General features: G+C 52.2%; 2 protein-coding genes across 3 annotated transcripts in view; one reads left to right on the forward strand and one right to left on the reverse strand.

The window, feature by feature from the left end:
* The window catches only part of TIMP3 (TIMP metallopeptidase inhibitor 3), a 54,553-nt gene extending 46,527 nt beyond the window's left edge, over positions 1–8,026 (reverse strand). The window contains exon 1 of one of the 2 annotated variants that reach the window (XM_059681739.1): positions 7,600–8,026. In XM_059681739.1, the coding sequence (XP_059537722.1) occupies positions 7,600–7,720 (121 nt within the window). In that variant the 5' untranslated portion in view covers positions 7,721–8,026. The remainder of the gene's footprint in view (positions 1–7,599) is intronic. The other variant, XM_059681740.1, reaches the window with a different exon arrangement.
* Positions 1–20,718, forward strand: part of SYN3 (synapsin III) — a 387,944-nt gene that overhangs the window by 171,842 nt on the left and 195,384 nt on the right.

Consider the following 20,718-nt stretch of genomic DNA (forward strand, 5'->3'; position numbering starts at 1 on the left):
AATACTAGCTCTGGGTCTGTCTGTGCTGGAGACCGCTTCAGAACGCAAGTTTTGGAGACTGACTAGCAGGCGTAGGTTCTGGCTCCTCTGCTTCGCAGTGCTGTGATCTTGGACTAGCACGTTCACCCCTCTAGCCATGGGGTAATTCAGTTGCTGACGTGGTATGCAAGTGAGGAGTTTGGTACAGTGCCTGGTGCATAGTAAGTGCACCTTAATGCAAGGTGGCTGGCTATTGTTGTTGGGGATGCTCTGCTGGGTGGTATTTAAAAATCACGTGTGTTTTTTCCCCTCTGGGAGGGTGGTGGAGTACTATGTCCAGAAGATGGGGTTGGACTTATCAAATCACGCCCACAGCATAGAGGCGCCTCCCTCTCGGAGGGGTGAGATGCATCCCATTGGGTGGTGCCCAGCCCCTAGGTTTCGCCCGGCCCAAACATGACCCACTCTGGGAATTTCCCACGCAGCTTTGGAGAATTGGGTTTTTGCTAAAGATGGTGTTTTTACACGTTTCCAATGTGGGCAAGGTGATGCCGGGAGGAGGCGGGGAAATGGGAGCGAGCGAGACCTGGAGAATGAGACCTTAGTAAGGGGTGCTTGAAACCAAGGGGGTGGCAGGGCCAAGACCCAGAGAGAGAATCTGAGCACAGGAGCTTCGAGGGCCAGTGAGGAGGAGGATGGAGAGGTGGGCAAGCACCAGCCTGGCCCCGAAGAGTCTTTTTGTGACACCTGGGGGGTTTTAACCGGGACACTGCAAGTCGATCTCAAGCCAGCCTTCCAGCTGCCATAGTGACTGCGTCATTCTTGGCCGAGATCCACCTGCCTCCCTCTCTCGGTCCATCTCCGCAGCCATCGCACCAAGCAGCATCCCAAATGCAGTGGCGAGGGGAGTGGGGAGAGAGGGAGGTGTCCCTTTGCGCCATGATGAACCTGGCCAGAGCCAGTGACCTAGGGGACACCTTTGAGGTAGCAAATAAACCCTGTGTGGGAGTCTTCAGAATACAGCACGTGAGCTTGAGCCTGGGTTCCTGTGAAACCCCAAACTCCAACACCTTGATGTAATGAAAGGCCTGGGGCTTGTCATGAAAGCAAAAGAATAAGACCATCTTCCACTGAATTACCCCAATGGCAACAAGGTGCCGTGGCTGTCCTGGCACCTGAGCCCCTCCCTTAAAAATGCTTCGTCAACTTGGTCTAAGAGTCCCTAATTTTGGTCACTCGCAAAGGGACGAAGGGATGAGCAAAAAAAAAAAGAACAAAATCCTAGAACAGGGGTGGGCCACCTTTTGGTGAGTGCGTGCCAAAACCAGCAAAATCTCTGACTCAAAATTCTTCTGCGTGCCAACCCTAATTTTTTGAGAACATGTTACGCCTACTTGATATCTCTTAAGGTGTACGTATGTGAAGAACCTTGAAGAAATAATAAAATTCATTCGAGCAACAAAAACAGTATATGATGATGAAAAATACATTTATTTTTTAATGTATACATGTTATGTAAAATTATTTATTTATCTAAGATGCACCTACACTGAATTTATCTGAAAAATGAAAATGTCGATATTAAGAGAAAAATTGTAAATGGAAGATTATAAGAGAGGGTTTCACGTGCCAGCAAAAGTTACTGGCGTGCCGTGTTTGGCACGCGTGCCAGGGGTTGCCCACCCCTGTCCTAGAAAGTCAAAGAAAACATTTTCATTTGAAAGAAGCATGAAAGTATGACTTTCTGTTACTGGCTGTAACGGTTCCTCCATCCCTTCATATGGCCACCCAAACAGAACTGGGGGTTTTATTTTAGCTCACATTTCATATGACTTTGTATTCATTTCAGGTGTATAGGAGAATGGTTGGATAATCCTATACTTTACAAAGTGATCCCTCCAGGATTTTCAGTGCCCAGCTGGCACCATCCATAATTACTACAATATTATTGACTGCATTCCCTATGCTGTACTTGACATCCCAGTGACAATTTTGTAACTACCCACTTATACTTTCCAATCCCTTCACCTTTTTGCCTAGTCCCCCAACAATATTTTATGGCTGAATAATATTCCATCTCTTGGCTGTTGTAAACAACACTGCAATGAACACAGGTGGTGCACACATTCTCTCCAATTAGTGTTTTGGGTTTCTTTGGATAAATTCCCAGAAGTGGAATCACTGGGTCATAAGGCAGTTCCGTTTTGAATTCTTTGAGGACCATCCGTCCTGTTTCCCACACAAAAAGAACTACGTTAACACAGCCACTCTGGAGGGCAAGCCTGTGGGAACTACTAAAATGTAAAATGCATGTACCTTGTGTCCAACAATTCCAATTGTATATTTGCCATGGAAATACATTTGTTCCCGTGAGCAAGAGGATTGTGTAGTGACTGTTGCAGCGGTCTTTGTAAGCATGAAAAGCTGCTAGAAACCTAGATATCTACCAATAGGTGAATGGCTCAATCAATCTATACCTATACCTCTAGGGATATTATATTATTATAGTAATAGAATAGCATATGGCAAAATATAGCATAATATTACATCATATAATATCATGTAGTACATAGCAGAGTAGGTGATTATGTTTTTTTAATCAGGTTGCAGGGGGTTAAATATGGGCTGGGCTATCACCTTGAACAAATTACCTAGGTGATTTTTCTATGCCTCACTTTCCTCACCTGTAAAATGGAGATAACAGCTCACCTGCCTCACAGGACTGTTGAGAGAATTCAGTGAGTTGATGCATGCTAATTATTTAGAGTGGTGCCTAGCACAGAGTAATTGCTGCATAATCCGTTTGTAAAAAGTATAACCCCATGGAACATTATATCCAAAAAGAATGAAGTAGGTCCATATGTGTTAACTGAGACCAGTCTCTAATACACATTATCCAATGAAAAAAAAGCAGATGCTAAACGTTGTTCTACTATTCATGTTTCTAAGGGGAAAAGCCACTCTAAGTTTTCTATCTGTACCTATGTATGTAAATGCACAGGGAAGAAAGGGTCTGGAGAAGGAGCTAGAATTAGAGGAAGTTATCAAAAAGGACTTTACCTTTAGCTGATTTTAGATAAAAAGATATACTTACATATATACATATACATACATATATACATATACACATGGGTATAGAATATATTCACAAAATACTTGTAACTTTAAAATGTGGGTAAAATTTAACGGACCGAGGTGGTACAAACCATTATCCCCCTTTCATAAAGGAGGAAACCGGAGTTAAAAGACATCCAGTAGCCTGCCTGGGCGCACACAGCCAGCACGCCCTGGAGGATCTCCCCGGCTCTGCCCGCCCCCTGGCCTCTCCACCACCCCGCACTGCCTCCCCAGGCCACCCAGGAGCCGCCTGTGACAAAGGCTAGAAGAAGGGGCCTCCTTGTCCGTCCTGGCTGCAATGGGAAAGGCCGAACGCAGAGGAGAATGGTGGTGGTGTTTTTGTTTTTCGGTGGGGAACCTGTCGGAATGTGCCGTTCAGCAGTGGGGCCCATGGGTTCCTGCTGCTCCTGCAAAACAAACAAAGGCCGCCACCCAGGCCACCTCTGCGCCTCTGTTCCAGCCTTATCTCCCCAGGGACGGTGAAAGGGACACCACGGAGGGCAGGGCTTCTCCAGCCAGCCGGGACCCAGTCTCCTGACTCTCTCTGGTTTCCCACCCACCCCCCTGGCCATCTGCACCGACTGGAGGAGGCGTCCTGGGCGCCCCAGGTCGCCCCACTAGAAGGAAAGGGTACTGCAGCCTGAGATTCTTGTAGTAGCTCTACTTCCCCCTGCGCCGCAGGGAGCTGGTCTTTTTTTATTTACTTTGACTTGGTGATTTCGAGGGTCTATTCCAGTTCTGACAGCCAAAGGACATCAGAAATGTTTCTTTCTTTTTCTCTATTTCAACCTCAAATAATAATGATAAGTTCTCCCTCCCATAAGATGATGGGTAATGAAAATTCTCTGGCCATTTGGTTATCTTCCTATTTTTTAAAACTTCTCCCATCAACAAGTAAAGCACTCTCGTTCACCGTCCATCCCATCTTGGTCCTAGGAGGGGTGGTCTGACTCAGAATGTCAAGGGTAAGTGAAAGTTACCGAGACATTATTGACGAATAGCATAGCGAACAATGCATTTAGCCTTCGTGGGCTACAGTGAGCTGCAGTGTTGACGAGCTGGGTGACCTTGAGCAAGCACAACCCCTCTCAGCCTCCGTGTTTCCATCTGATTCAATGGACAGAACGCCCACCCTTCAGCCTGCTATGAGGTGCGTGTGCCCAGCAGGAATCTGAGAGCAGCTCTCCTCTTTCCAAGGGTTCCAAGATGCCGGGCAGCCTGGGTCCCCTCCCCAAGGGGCTGCTGGCTCGTTTCTGAAGTTTGATCCCCCCCTTTTTTTTTTCAAGTCCCAAAGCCCAGTGTGGAGCGTCATTGTGTGGGATCCTGAGAGGGAACGGATCCGGCTTCTTTGAAAATGGCTTCTTTGCTAAAACCACAACCTCAGATCTGATACAGAAAGACTCTGCTGGCACTGGTCCCTGTCAATTCTGTGATATCCGGGGACCATCCTCCAGGCCCGGCAGGGCCCCCAAGCTGAGCCTTCCTCTCCGGTTCCCAATAGGCTCAGGGGGCAGGCCCCCAACACTCCATCTCACAGCCCCTTTCCTCTATGCGGAGGGAGGGGGAGCGGAGAAAAGGGCTCGGAGCTGTGAAGCAAGATCTTCTCTCTACTGCTCCCCCGCCCGGAACACACACCCCTACACACACACACACACACACACACACACACACACACACGTGCAGGCAGGCACACGCACTGCCCACCCCCTCCTGCGCTGGGCAGAGCTGCTGGAGCAGGATCCACCCGGCCAAGGCTGCCTTCCTCATTCCCAGTCTCCCCCCCCCTTCCCTCCTCAGAGTCAAGGTTTTGTGAGGAGTTTCAAGGGCATGACTGGTGGGGAGGGGACCACAGACATGGCTGCTGCCAAGTCCTTCCTTCCCCCCACAGAGTGTTGTATAAGCCAGCGTGTAGTTTACTCTGCTCCTAAACACTTCACTGGGGTGCAGGGCCTGGAGTTGCCATAGAAACACCTTTGAACTCTTCCTCACCCAGAAGACTGTGCCAGTCCCCAGGGCTTTCGGGGAGCAAGACCAAAAGAGGCACCTGTGGGTGCGGAGAAAGGAGAGGGAAGGCCATGGTGGTGGAGGTGGAGGGGTTCCTTCGAGAGGGTGGAGCCTGGCAGGCCATGCCCTTCACCCAGCAACAGGGCACCTGGCCACAAAGAGGAAAAAAGCCAGGAAGGTTCTGGAAGAGGAAGCTGCTGGGCTGGCTTGAACCTCTTTAATGAGTTACAGCATTGATCGGTGGGTCCATAGGGGTCAAGGGGAGTGGGGTGCTGCTATGTATTTCCTTCTGGGACAGAACAGTCTTCAGCCCAGATTGGAAACTAGGGAGGCTGTGACTAGGAAAACGGGGAGCCCCCTACTGGCCGCCAGCACTGCAAGGCAGCGGAGGTCAGCAAGAGGCCCACATCCACACCTCCCATTTTTAAAAGCATTATCTCATCGCTGCCACCAGTGCAGTGCACCAAACCCAGGCAGCACAGCTCTGGACCGGGGCCAGCGTAGCCGAAGATTTTTTTTTTTTTATGGTTTCTTTTTTAGTTTTGCTACCACAATGTTCTGGTCTTTGGGTACTTCCTGGGAACTTAGCTTTTCTCTGGAGCTTATTGCGGGGCGAGGGAGTATTTCTTGGGTAAATCCAGAGAAATTACAAGAAACTTTCAGCATGAGCCCAGACCCACGGCAGGAAACCTCAGCGGTGAACAGCGAGGCAGTGCCCCCACTTGGAAGCGGGGTTCCCTTGCCTCTGTTTCCGCTGCTCCCTGGTCAGCTTGCAAGGTGGAAACCCAACAGCCCAGGGCAGGAGCAGGGAGGTGGCATAAGGTTCCCCTCTCCCCAGACACCTTAAAGTCCAAGGGCACACACCAGAGCCATTGTCAAGTGCAACGCCCTGACTCCACCTGTCAGATGCCAGACCCCAGTGTGCGCTCCTAGGAACAAGACCAGAAACCAGCAGCTGCAGCTCCCAACCCCTCTCAGGTAGGAATGTACATACAGCTGGGTGGAGACAGGCCAGGTGGAATTTGGGTGGGGTCAGTCCCAGGAGAAGGGAGGAAACCTCCCAGGCCTCAGGCAGCTCAGCAGAACCCTTCCAGGCACATCCACAAACCCAGGGCCAGCCCGGTCCCCCTGGAGAGGGGAGGGTGTGCCGCTTGGGCCCAGGATCCTCTCACAAGCATGACCCCAAGCTACACAGACTATCCCCCCCCTCCCCCCCGCCCACCGACCTGGTCCCCATAGCCACCTCCCTGATTCCCCTAGACGGGGCCAGACCCACCAGCAGCGCCCCTCCCAACCTCAGCTGCCTCCCCTGCCCGGCTCCTGCCTCCTCCCCCGCCTCCCCTACAGCACACTTGTGGAGGCCCTCACCCAGGACCCAGTGGAAAATTTCCTTCCCCTTTATGACTGTACTTAAAACACACATACTCCATTCTTCACCTCTGAATCCACTCAGCCGAGCGGCTAGACTGTGTCCCACCCCAGCCCAGCCGGCGTACGTACACACACACACACACACACACACACACACACACACACACACACATACACGCACACGCACAGCAGGGGCTGCTGGACATGCTTTATGAGCTAGAAAGGAGAGGAGAGATGTTTTCCAGCTGCTCCTCCACCTCGCGCCATCCAAGCCCGTGTCCTGCACGCTCCCAGGCCAGCTCTCCCAGGACCCTCCCTGCTACATCGTACCGAGTGGTTCTAATCCAGACACAAGCCCAGCCTGGAATCGGCACCTTGTTGTGTGTGACCTGTGGCATCTTTGTTCTTTCGCTGACAAGTCTATTTTCCACTGCTCCTTCTCCCCCTCCCCGCACACATTCAAGGGGGGTGGGGGGACCAGCCTCCCTGTGACTTCTCACAGCTCGGTGATAAGTGATCCCTCACACACGCCGCCTCCCGCTGGCCATCAACACTCTCCAGGACAGCTCCTGGGGGAGGGCCAGCCCCTCCGCTTTCTTCTCATTTTCCCCTCCAGTCCACCCACCCCGCCACTGGCCGTCCAAGGAGCTCCATTAGCACTTGCTGAGCGACTCAAGGTCGGTGTGGGTCTCATTGAAAAGCATGAGCTTCTTAGGAGGCGCAGGAGGGGATGCCAACTCAGAAACTTAAAGCTTCTCCTGCCACTTTCTGTGCACATGGCTGGCAACTTTTTTTTCCCCTTTTAATTATTCAACATCCCAGCAGTTTATTTGGCATCCCAAGTTTTAGGATCCCTTTCCCCTGACCCTAGCCCTTCCTCCCGCCATGGTGCAAAGGAAGTTTTACCAGATGTCAAAAGGACCAATAGGGACCTCAACTCCTAAAAGGAGACCGATGGCTGCAACGGGTTCATTCAGCCACTGTGGGGTTTCTCTGCGCGGCTTCTCCCCGCCAGCTCTGTCAGCGCCCTTGCCCCAAGCCCGGGCAGGGAAAAGAGAGGAGTTCGCCATGCATCCCGGCTGGGCTGCAGCGCACGGGGAGCTCCCGCGGGGACACGGGCGAGCTTACCTATGTCAGAGTTGCAGAAGGCTTCCTGGGGGTGGGTGGGCGAGCATGTGCACGCCTCGGCGCCCCAGTACCCCAGGCTCCAGGTGCCCAGGAGCACGACGAGCCCGAGCCAGGGAGTCATCGCTGCTGCAGGGGCCACTGCTCGCCTCTCCAAAGTTGCCGTGCGCGCCGGCGGCGGGGCTGCTGCAGCCGGAGCTGGTGCACCCACCGGACGGGGCAACTTGGACCTCGGCGCACTGCCCTCCGAGTGGCCAAAGGGGACGGATCGGGTGCGGCGAGGCGGCCTCGGCGCTGGCGCACGACTCTGCGGGCCGGCGGTGGCTCCGGGTCGAGGAGCGGGAGCTGGAGCAGGAGCTGGAGCAGCAGGAGGAGAAGTCGTCCGAGAGCCCGCTCGCTGCCTGCTCTGCTCCGCTGCTCCGCTGCCGAGTAATATAGCGCGGGTACCCCCGGCTCCCCCTCTCGGGTCCCGCCCCTCCGACCAATCGCGGAGCCGCATTACCTCATCGGCCTCCGAAAAGGGGGTGGGGCCGAGGGCGCGGGGCGACGGGGCGGGGCCTCCCCAGCCGGTTCAGATCCTTATAGGGAATAATGCGGCTTTGGGCTCCGGAGTGGAGGGACTGGGACGGCCTCAGACCTGCACTGGCGGGGTAGCCTCGGGAGCAGCGCCCGCGTGCCCCCTCCCGCCCGCCCGCACCTCTGCCACACGCCCGCACGCCCTCCGGGCGCCTCCCGACTCAATCAGAGTCAGCTGCTGCTCACCCCAGCACCCACCCTCCGCAGGTCAGGGCGGCCCTGGCCCTGGAGACCTTGCCCGCACCTGGATGAAAGGCTAAGAAAAAAATTTTACCTTCCCACCTTCTCTGGAAAAAGCAGAGTCAGAGGGGAAAGCCAGACAGGTGACCTACCCTCTCCAGCCCCCACCCCGCCCCGGGCTTTGCTGCCTTTTGGAGCTGGCTATAATAGCAGGTCGGTCCCCGCTCACCCGGAGTACATTGCGAAGTCATTCAGCAAACACTGTGCTGGATGTTGGGTTCAGCAAAACGAAGTTCTTGCCCCCTTGGAACTTGCAGGTAACATGCCAGGAGATCCATGAATACACGCCTAGGGTGTCGTCTGCAGGGACAGTGCCGTGAAGGCAGCTCAACAGAGTAACGTTGGGCTAGAAATGGCTGCAGAGGGCGCTGCTTTCTGTGGGGTAGGAAGTCTCCCGGGAGGGGACACCCCAGCTGAGATGTGAACACCAGAAGGCTCCTCCCTGTGAGCATCTGGGAGGAGGGAACCGCAGTCAGGGAGAACAGCAAGGGCAGAGGCCCCCAGAAAGGGCAGGAGGAGACGATCGCCCCACCTAGGGCAGACAGGTCTCCACCCTCTGGCAAGGAATTGGGGGCGGGGGGCGAACTGATCCAAAACTGGGGTGAAACCAGGTCCTGGAGGACTATCCGGGATCCTCGGCTGCGAACCGTAATGGATAATTGCTAGCGACCAACACTCCGAGTCTCATTACGGAACATCTCGATGCTGACGTGTATTTTCCATATCTCACCTCATCCTCCCTCACAGTCCTGGGGAGGGAGGCACACGTTTGAATGACACTTTCCTGATGAGGAGACTGGCACCGAAAGGTGACACGACTCGGCAACCAGCCAGGCACCGCTGGCATCCACCTTGGGAGAGAGGTTTCTTGCACCCGGGGCAGCCCTCAGTTCTAACTGGGCACGTGCCCTTCTGCAGCTGGAACCTGCTGTCTTTTCACTCCTGGGTCTCTCTCCCTTTCTCTACCCACTCATTCCGTTTAGAACGAGACTCGAATGTCTTGGCTATAGAAATAACGAAAAGTTTAGAACAACACAAGAACTGGAAATGCTGCTCAGAAATGCAACTCTTTCCCAGAAACGCCCCCATTTACCCTTCAGAGAAGTGATGGGGGGGGGGGGATGCAGGACATTTCATTGGAAATGGTATTTCCACGAACATTTTTAAAATGCCTTTGTATCCCTTAAATTCTTAGCTATAAGGAAAGGCATCTAGTTTTCGCATTTTCCTGTCGTAGCCCCCTCCCGACGTTCAAGGCCCTTCCCACCTCAACTCTAGAGCCTGGCCCACCCCCATCTCTCCCTCTCTCGTTGTCACCTCCAGCACTTTGCTCGCTGTTTTATGGGGTCCGGTTGTATTATTTCCCCCCCCACTCCAGCAACGCTGTGAAGCCTGAGATATTTGGCCACACTGCTTTTTAGCCTCAGAACACAGAGTAGGGTCCCAGGAGCCTTGGGTGTGGGTGTGGCCAGCGGCACATTGCGTCTGGAGGTTGAATGAGGGCATGGCTGGTGGGATTTGAGTTGCACTGATTCCTGCGCCGTGCCAGTCATGTGGAAGGTCTTAGAAGCCTTTCCAGACCAAATCCACGGGTGGATAAGCATCTCATGTGATAAGATGCTTCTCTTTTTTCTTTTCACGTTAACGGTTTTGTCCTAAATGCCAGTGTTTTCTCCAAGGGGAGCCTTTCCTAGAACCGGCGTGTGAGGCAGATAACTTTTGCTGAACTTTGAGCAGCAGGCTCCTCGTTGAAAGCATCGGAGGCATTCGGCCATGGGGTCCTCAAACTACGGCCCGCGGGCCACATGCAAATACAAATATTGTATTTGTTCCCGTTTTGTTTTTTTACTTCAAAATAAGATATGTGCAGTGTGCATAGGAATTTGTTCGTAGTTTTTTTAAAAAACTATCGTCCGGCCCTCCAGCGGTCTGAGGGACAGTGAACTGGCTGGTCCCCTGTTTAAAAAGTTTGAGGACCCCTGGGCCATGCAGCTCCTTCATTTTGGAAGCGCAGGAGTGATCTGATGTTTCCAGCGGAACGGTAATGAAATGGTGGTTTGGGCTAGTTCCTCTCGCTCCCTATCCTAAACTAGTCCACACAGTGTCTTTGGAGTTCATCTCCCCTTTCAGTTGGGAAGTTCTCCCTAATGTCTAACCTGAGGGGACTCCCCTCTGCCCACCTGCCTGTGGAAGGTCGGCTCAGGCCTCATCTTAAGGAAAAAGAGCAAGCTTCCATGGATCTTTGTGTGGGGGAGCCCTTCTGCCAGGGAGCCCCTCCCGCAAGCAGACCTCACAGGCAGCCAGCCAGCCAGCCAGCCAGAGGTCACAGTGCACAGGGACCTAATATGCAAGCATCGCTTCTCCAAGTCCACTTGCTAAGGTAGATGGATGCCCCTGGGTTCATGGGAAGGGTGAAGACACTGGCTCTCCCACTTGTTCTTGACAGCTAAGAACAATGATAAATGGATAAACCTTGGGAGAACTGAAGAAGTCTCCAAATGTATCTGGCTGACCTGGTATTTCCCTTCCTGGAACTTTTCTAGGAAAGGTGATCCCATGACCACCCACCCCCTTCCTATCAAGTTACAGAACACTGGAATCTCTGGGAACGTGATTTTCAGAGGTCCCAGCCTCTTCTTATCTGTGGGAAAAATAAGGTCCAGACAGGTGAAGGAATTTCCGCAGTGCCTCAGGACAGGGTGGCAGCTGCCCACACATGGCCTGAGGGATGCACCTTGGCCATGGAAACCCAACCACTCGCCAGCCTGGACCTGCCTTTCAGATCTGCCTTTCAGATCTGCAGATGAGTTCCTCCCAGAGTGTTTGTACAGTGGCCGATGTGAAGAATTTCCCCTACCCCGACTGACCAAATAGTTGTCTGTGATGATAATCCTCACCTCTGCCCCGCGGGGCCCGGTGAACTCAGAGCGAACACGGCCCTGTACTCCTCAGCCCTTTATCTCTTGTGCGTTTCGTGTTTTTCCTTTCCAAATAATTACCTAACGCCTTTGAAAACATTCCAAACATATCCCTGCAAAGAGACACCTAAAAAACCTTTCTAGGGGGATGAAAGGTGCTTGTATTAAAAAAAAAAAAAATGAAAGGTCTGAGATCTATTCCAAAAGTTGGTGCAGAAGAGCTGTGTGTGTGTGGACACGGCACCTCACCTCTCCAGGCCTCAATTTCCATTTTATTGGATGAAAGATGTAACTCGGTGGTCTCCAAGCCCCCCACTGCACTCCCTGGCTCCAAAGGACTAAGATTTCATGGGAAATTCTCAAGGACAAGGTGAGAGTTACTGAAGGGCAGACAGATTGTGCCACTTAAACAGGTGTGAGGCGAATCGAACGTGCCCATGACTGTCGCAGCTGTCAATCACTCAATCAACAGCGACTGAGTTCTTACTCTGATCTCTCCTCCAAGGCTGAGACGGAAAACAGAGATTGTGGTGCGAAGGCATCGAGAAGACAGAGGTCTTGTTCCTGAGAGAGCCCCTTGTCATGACCTGTTTTTCTGTCTGTCTGCCTCTTGGCTCACAAGCACTCAGAGATGAGAAAGTACGTCTTTTATTGTCCCCATACGGTCTTTCCAACAATGATTGAACTCCTATACTGTGTTTAGATCACAGCTTCAATGTCACCACCTCCAGGAAGCCTTTCTTGATTTTCCTCCCCAGTCTTCATCAACTCCCTCCTGCTTCCGTTCCTGGACTGTAAGCCCTTTGAGGACAGGAATCGAGTGTTGGTAACAAGGGCAGTAAGAACTGGTTGAGTGAGTGGAGCGGATGGGCCCCACCAGCCCCTTCCCAATATTCAGGTGGGCAGGTGGAGCACACGGACCTATCCCTCTGGCCAGTGCTAGGGGGCGCTGTAAGCCAGAGAACACCGGGTCCCCCGGCCTGCAGTCCCAGCCAATCTCACTGAAAGGCGGCAGGAGCGGCACAGTTCCACCCTAGCCAGCGGGCGGGCGCGGGTGCCTTTGAGTGAGTGGGTGAAGCGAGCCCCTCCCGTCTGCCATGTCACAAAGCTCTCAGTCAGCATCCCGTCTGAGTATGCAGCTGCCCGGCTTCTCCACCCTCGAGCTGGCCTCACGTCAACTCGAGGGGGAGACGGGCCCTTGGGAAGAGAGAAGGCATGAATCATGGGGCTGGGGGGATCCAGGCTCTGGGAACCCAGCAGCGGATGCCATGGTCGGTCCACTCCTCCTGAAGGAAGCCCAGAGAGGGCGCTGACAGGACATGGGTTGTTCCGGCTGCCTCATAGGGGAACCCCTCTTTCCTCCCTGCTTTTCCCTCCCCAGACCCTCGCCACAATGCCTTCCCCCAAGCCCAGGTCCATCTGAAAGTCATTACATTCCAACTCGGCTTTCCCAAGCCACAGACAGCCCGGTCCACCCGTCGCCCTGGCCCTGGCCCTGGCGGGACCCGCACTGGGGAATTAGGAACCTGGGACGGTAGGTGCGTCAGGTTCTTTCTGCGTCTGGCACCAGCAGGGAGTAAACACCTTCCCTTGCTTCCATCTGGAACCAATTTCGTGGCAGTAAAATGGCCTCTTGCCTAGCTCTGCCCCCACCCCGCCCGGGAGTGAAGACCCCTCAGTAAGAGAGTCTCTGGTTGCTTCTCCTGAGCCCTGGCGTTTCCACGTTTCTTTCCACCCGGCTACTCCCAGGGTCGTGAAGCCAGAAAACACATGTGCCCTGCACAGGTACCCTGTGCCCCGTGCTTTCTGGGGTGGTGGGTGGGAAACTGTTCATAGTCCGTCTCTTGATTTTTTAAAATCTTTTCATGCCCGTGTGCTCAGCCCATCATTTCTGGGAAGACGAGTAGGAAGTGGAGGGAGAACGTCTGCTCGGGCCTGTCTTAATGTCTTCCGTATGCCCGTGGAGCCCGCGTGTTTTTCCTCTGCGGTCTCCGTCAAGGTTGAACGCCGTTCCGCACGGTGGACGCACATGAGTGAGGGTGTCTGTGCCGGGTGCCCCTGTGTCTCGGGAGGGAATGGGATGGAGGGCTGGGCAGCCGCCCGTCAGATGGGGCTGGAGGGCCTGTTCCTGCCAAGGCATCTGAACTCTTTTCCGTGGGACCTGCTGGCACTGGAACGGACTTGTCCTGGATTGCGGGGAGCATTGGACACCGCCGATTACTTCCTTCCTTGAACCTGGCAGCTCAGACCACCCGCTCTGGGGTTTCGCCTTCTCCCTCTCCAACTGTACCTTCTCGGTCTTCTGGCAGAGTCTTCGGGCCTTGCTGTCCCTAAAATGTAGGTGTTTCCCAGTTTTCTGTCCTTGGCTTCCTTCCCTTCCCTCTAGCCTCCACCCTCTCCCCCGGTTCTACCCACCACCGTGCCACGTATGCTGGAACGGGCACTGCACACAGCAGTATCCACTGAGCTCCAGTCTCTCTCCAGCTTCCCCCTGGACAATTACACCTGGAGGTCCCATGGCTGCCTCCGCCTGCAAAGGCTCCAAAACTCATTGTCTCTCCCCCTCTCTCCCCTGCAGCGTTCCCTATCGCCACCAATGCCACCGTCGGTCACCAGGTCCCCTCCATTCTCAGGCCACACATCCAACCATCCCCTTCTCTCCATCCCCAACGTGTCTGGCTTGGATCAGGCCCCCACAGATTCTTTCCTGACCATTTCAATCGTCGCATAATTGGTCACCCTGCCCAGAGTCTTTCTCTGTCAGCTTCAATTTGCACTGCCGCTCCTGAAAAGTGTTTCAAATATAAATCTGAAACCACGCTGTCCTTCGCTCCCCGTGGTTCATTTGCTCCCCACGGCTTGCTGAACCAAGTCTCACACTCCAAAGAAAGGCGTGCAAGGCGCTCTGTGATCTGGCCCTTCCGGGGGCCCCCCGGGGGGATATCCAGGTAGGATCCAGTGTGATGGCTGCCCCTGAAGTTAGGCCACAGCAGGGCTGGCCTTGCTTACCTCTGCAAACCTGTGCCCTAATTCCCACCTCCCGGCCCTTTCTGTTCCAGCCTCCGGTTTCCTGTCTGAGGCTTTGTTCACCCGCACTCTTTTCCTGGAATCCGCCCGCTTACAAGATATTCCCCACCCCCTCCATGTCTTCCGTCAGGATTCCTTTTATCTTTCAGGATTCAGTTAGTCATTTCTCTTCCCCGTGACACTCAGTGGCCTTGGGATGATAAGCTGGAGAAGACTTCTAAGACCAGGAAGGGGAACTCACATTCCTTGAGCACCAGCTCCATACATGTCACGTTCAGTACAGCACTTCCTCCAATGCTCACAACCCGAAGTAATAGATATTATCTAATGCCCATTTTACAGTCCAGAAAACTGAGGCAAAAACATGAACTGGAAAAGATATACGCGTCCCTGTGTTCGATAGCCGAGATATTGACAATAGCCAAGATATGGAAGTAGCCTGAGTGTCCATCAATGGATGAATGAAAGGAATTGTGGTACATATATACACAATGAAATATTATTCAGCCATAAAAAGAATGACATTTTGCCATGTTCAACAACCTGGAAGGACATCAAGGGAGTTTGCCCTAAGTGAAGTAAGTGAGACAGAGAAAGACAAATACCATATGTTCTTACTTACATGTGGAAGCTTTTAAAAAATAAAATAAAAACAAGCTCATAGATGCAGAGAACAGATTAGTGGGAGGGATGAGGGATGTCAAAAGCAAAAGAGAGAGAGAGAAAGAGAGAGAATAAAACTGAGGCTCAAAGAAGTTAAATTTCACGTCCAGTTGCTTACAAGCGAGGAAATGGCAGAGTTGTGATTCAGATTCCAGCTCTCTTACTGGTGTCCACAAACTCACTCTGCCTGTAGGTTCTGTGGAGCGTTAGAAGTGCTGGTGACTTCCTCCTAGTCTTTTGGGGTCCCACTGAGTGCGGGGGGCTCTTGGCCATTGTGTGACACAGCCAAGCAGAGGGACACACGGGGAGCTGTATCGGCGGCAGGTGGGCCGCACCTCCTGCTCTGGGCCTGGTTTGCAGTGGAGAAAGGCAGGGGAGCTGACATGGCAGGCCGTGTCTGGAGGTGTGGGCGCGCCCTTCCTCCTGGGCATTTGGATGGATGCCACGGGAAAATTGCATTTGTATGACACAGAAAGGGCCCAGGAACCCGAGGCAAGCCGATAGAATACTGATCAGTACATTTTAACAGCTATTGAATATGGCTTCATTTCCTCCTGAAATGTCAGACTCGAGACGGAGGCGATATACATACCGGATTTTTGTCATAGCCCTGCCACACACAATAGCTGGGCGACCTTGAGTAAATCAATGAACCCCCTTTCTTCAAATGTAAAACCGGGGCGTGGATTTTATAATTTTTAAAAGCTTCCCAATGGAATATTCCGGAAGGCAGACCGACAAGGAGATTAGGGACCAAGGCCTGTGATGTCAATAAATCTGGGTTTTGATCCTTTTTTACTGCGACCTTGACTGAGTGTCTTAATGGCTGGTTTGGCTCGGTGGATAGAATGTTGCCCTGTGGACTGAGGGGTCCCGGGTTCAGTTCTGGTCAAGGACATGTACCTTGGTTGCAGGCTTGGTCCTCGGTACCGGTTGGGGCATGTGCAGGAGGCAACCAATCAATGTGTCTCTCTCACGTCTGTTTCTCTCGCTGTGTCTCTCCTCTGCTTTTCCACTCTCTCTCTAAAAATCAATGGAGAAATACACTCGGGTGACAATTCACCAAAACACACACACACACACACACACACACACACACACACACACACATGCCGGGGTCCAACCCCAGCGGGTCCAGGGGTCCCCAAAGGTGTGGATGGAGTCGGCGAAGAGGGAATGACACAGAGACAGTGTTCAGTTGATCAGCAGCCTAGCCAGGATCTACAGCCAGGATCTCCAGCCAAGTTCAGTCACCAGGTTATAGTCAGGTTCTCTTGCCAATTTCTGTAGTCAGGTTCAGTCCAGGATCTTTTGCCATGTTCTCTCGCTAGGTTCTGTCTCTAGGTTCTGAGGCCAGTTTCTGTCCAGGATCTTTTGTCATGTTCTCTCCAGCGAAGTTCTTCTGTCTCTAGAGAACGTTCTGTGTAGGTTCTGTGCCTAGGCTCTGTCTCTCTTGGTCCTGTCTTCCAAGCCCTGTGTCTTTCTGTCTTGTTACATCTGTATTTATACCAGTTCATTCAATCCTATCAATCTCTATTACAAAGGTTAGGGCGTTTCTTATCTCCATTCCAGGGAGTAAAGATTATGTAGCTTAAGCATGATTGTTTGTAGTTAAAGTGATTAATTACCCGCCTGGCACTTAGTTGAAGGGTTTTATTCCCTCCCTAACTTCAGGGGAAAATCCCTACCTGGGGATTCAACCTTTCTCGGAGAGGTGACCTTGGTTAAAACACATAGTGCCAAGAAGGTGAGCAAACATTTTAAGAACAGTATGCCATATATGCCAGGTCCCTTGAAACAGCAAGCATGGACCGGCTCCCGGCACACACACACACACACACAAAATATATATATATTTATATATATAAATACAATGGTAAGATGGAGAAGAGATTCCGACCTTATAGGATCTCCGTGAGGATCAAACAAGGAATGGTGAATAAGGCACTTGGCATAGCGCCTGGCACAGAGTACATTCCCACTGAGAACCTACAGGTACCAGGGTGTGGCCCTACGGGTAGAGAGATGAGTGAGACCAGTTCCTCTCCTCGAGCAACAGATGATCTGTGTTCATTTAAGAGAAGCATATCCCCTTTGACCATGTAAGTGACCATCAGAGAAGGGAGGGTGGGAAATAAATAAAAACTTGATGGAAATAGCTAATTATTACTGGTGCTGACTGGTGCTGGGCATTCTTCTGAGTGGTCTGCCTATCTTAATGGAGACTAATCCTTATAGCAAAGCTGTTAGGTAGATAGGATTGTCCCACCATTCCTTTATTCTTCAGATATGGAAACAAGGGTAAAGAGAGATTATGTGACTTGCTCAAGAGTGCATGGCCAGGAGGCTGCAGTGCTGGGACTTGAAACCAGAGCCCGCTGGCTCAAGCACCCAGGCTCTTCACCACCCTGCTAGCCTGCCTCTTCGTGGCCAGCTATTGTATCTCTGTGGTGGAAATATTTCATAATGCTGTGCTACTGCACATGCTTTCCAAATCTGCATTCAGTGGTATCACATTGGAACTTTAAATTGGCCATGATCAGGGTATTTACACTACAGCCATTGGCAGATGCTATCAATCAGGACTTTTTGTCCTGGAGAGCTAGTTAAATATTTACCAGTCGCCGTTTCCTAGCTATGTGATCATGGATGAGTAACCTTTCTGGATCTCAGTTTTCTCATCTGTAAAATAGGAGCAGCATTAGTGCCAACTTCACAGAGTTGTGAGAAATAAACATGATGATGCATGGAAAGGATTTAGCAGAAAGCCTGGCATAGAGTCCGCCATCAACGAATGGCCACTGTCAATATCATTATTAGGCACCTTCTCCAAGTGGCCTTTTCTTCCATCCAAGTGGGTGCCACCCCTCAGATACCTCTACCTCGATATTCAGCACACTGTGCTGGGATTGTCAGTCTCCATCTCATCTCCCCTCTTTAGAAAGTGTGCTAATTGACAAAGTCTAATTGAGTTTTCTCTTCTGAGCACTTAGCACAATGTCTGATACACACAGTAGATCCTCAGAACACTGTTAGATGCTCGGCTGGCATGGCTCAGTGGTTGAGCGTTGATCTACGAATAAGGGGTCACGGTTCAATTCCCAGTCAGGGCACATGCCCTAGGTTGTGGGCTCAATCCCAGTGTGGGGCATGCAGGAGGCAACTAATCAATGATTCTCTCTCATCATTGATACCTCTCTATTTATCTATCTACCTCTCTTCTCCTTCCTGCCCTCTCTCCCTTCCTCTCTGAAATCAATAAAAGCATATATGTATTTTAAAAACTGTTCGATTAGATTAGACTGTTAGTAAAGAAAGAGTTCAGAAGCGACCGAAAAACCAGAATTCGCAAACTGGAAGCTCCTCTAATCACATTACAAACTTTTAAGGCATCCTTCCCGCATCTAAGCATTACCGGAACACTGAGCTTGGGGTTCGTGCCTTGGGGGGACCTTATAATGAGGCCACTTTGGAATTTCAGGGACTAAAATCCCCCCCGACTGGTGCCCAGACAGACCCCCCACACGCTGAGCTGTTTATAACGACATCCTCAGTGTGTACAACGTGGAGCCCGGTGCTGGTCCCAGCATGTCAAGCAGGAAGAGGACCGGTAATTTCCAAACCGCCCCAAGGGAGTTGGCACTGCCTCTGCCTCAAGTATTTAGAGAAAAAAGCTCTTGCTGTCATATCAACAGACTCCAAGAGGGGTTGCGTGTACCTGGCCCACAAGCCCGTGTTTGGAGGCTGATGTTAGAGAAAAAGGAGGGAGAGGCTGAAGGCATGTTGAAAAATCATTTTTTTTGTCTCTTGTTCCTTTGTATGAGCTGGTTGCTGGCGTATGCAACGCCCAGTAATTAAAATGGCTGGAATGCTTTGCATTTTTACAGTAAAGTGAAGGCAGCTAGGAGGCCCAGAGCTGGGGTTAGCTGGAGAGGGACCCAGGGATCCAACCCCGACTGACCCTTGGCCTGGCCGATGTAGCTGGCATCTGCCTTGGGGTGCAGGTTGGAGGGTGGTGGGGCACAGGGAGGAAGTCAAAGGTATCACTTCCCCCCGCCCCCCCCCCGGCCCCCATCAGGTGCATCCAGGTGCACGCCTCTGGAGGAAGCGAGGTCTGGGCCACCCACCGGCTGGAAGTCTGTAATGATTAGTGGAGATGCTTAGGAATGATAAACAATGAGAAAGCTATCTTTCATCAAATACCTACCCTGTGCCAGGCCCTGCACTAATGATGTTACATATATTCTCTGATTTCAAGAGGGGGAAAATCAGATCGTATCACCCGCCTGCTCAAAGCTCTCTGTGGATTCCTGGTGCATTTAAAGTACTAGAACCAGTAACTCCTCGCTGCCTCACCTTCGGCGCCCAGCGTGACGTAGCCCCCGCTGCCACTGCCCTTATGCCCTTCACTCTCCCTGGAACTCACCGTGTTCCCACCAGGCTGCCTCCCCTTCATTCTTTCACCAGGTCACACCCCACCCCTGCTCCAGGGTCACCCGGCCTCCTCCCTCAGCCGTCCCCCAGGTCCTGCCATGGCCAATCCCTTCTCATTACTCAGAGTCCCGCTCAGATGTCACCTTCTCAGAGACCCCTGCTCTAGCCAAAGTAGCACAACCATCGCTGGTCACTCATGCCTTCCATCAGCCCCTTTTCAGGTGGTTTGTTGTGTGTTTTTTTTTTCCCAGCACTTAGCACTATCTGAAAAAAATCTCATTTGCTTGTTTATCTTGTATTCATTCGTTGTCTTTTCCAACTCGAATGGGAGCTCCTTGAGGTCAGGGCCCTCGTCCATCTTATAGCTGTTGTGTTCTCAGTGCCTAGATCAGTGATTCAGACACTTGCCAAGATCATGAATCTTCACAACAACCCAACGATCTGGATCATTGGCATCATCTTCCAGGTGAGAAAACTGCAGCCGGGGAGCTGAACTCACCTGCCCGAGCCCGTCCCATGAGCAGGAGGTCACCGAGGTCAGTCTGACCCCGAGGCCCGTGTTTTGGAACGGGTATTCATACACACCCTCTTCCCTGAGCTGGCCGTCTGCTTGGGACAGCGAAAGCACACACTAAGTCACTGGGAGTCTGTTTGGCTGGAAGGCCGGACTGTTTCTCCTAGAAAATAGTGGGGAGATGGTATGTGTTTCAGGGGAAGGAACCAGAACGCAAGGCTCGCTGCAAGCCCTTTGGTGGCACCAAGAAATAAGACTGTGAGCACCTGGTGGGAACCAGGACACTGGTATCTGGTCCAAGGTCAGCCACCTGTGTGAACCTGGATGCCTTAATCACCTCTCTGGGTTGCTGTTCCTGTTGTTCTAATGTACAGAGGTTGTCTGCTTCCACTCCCCCGGGGGACAGCTGCATGGCAGTGTCCCTTTCCTGTCCTGAGATGGAGCGGCTGGTATGTTGCATGGATCCCTAGAGTGGAAACCACATGGGGGAGGGGGGCATGGAGGGGAGAGGTGAAGAATAATGTTCTCCTTGACCATGCTTGTGCCTGCTTGTGGGTAACTTCAGAAATAAGCAGCTGAAGCCCTATCCAGTTTGGCTCAGTGGGTAGAGCCTGAGGACTGAAGGGTCCCGGGTTCGATTCTGATCAAGGACACGTACCTTGGTTGCAGGCTCCATCCCCAGCCCTGGTTGGGGGCACTTGCGAGAGGCAACCAATCGATGTGTCTCTCTACATCCATGTTTCTCTCTCT

Source organism: Myotis daubentonii, chromosome 2 (genome assembly GCF_963259705.1).
Source record: "Myotis daubentonii chromosome 2, mMyoDau2.1, whole genome shotgun sequence".
NCBI lineage: Eukaryota > Metazoa > Chordata > Mammalia > Chiroptera > Vespertilionidae > Myotis > Myotis daubentonii.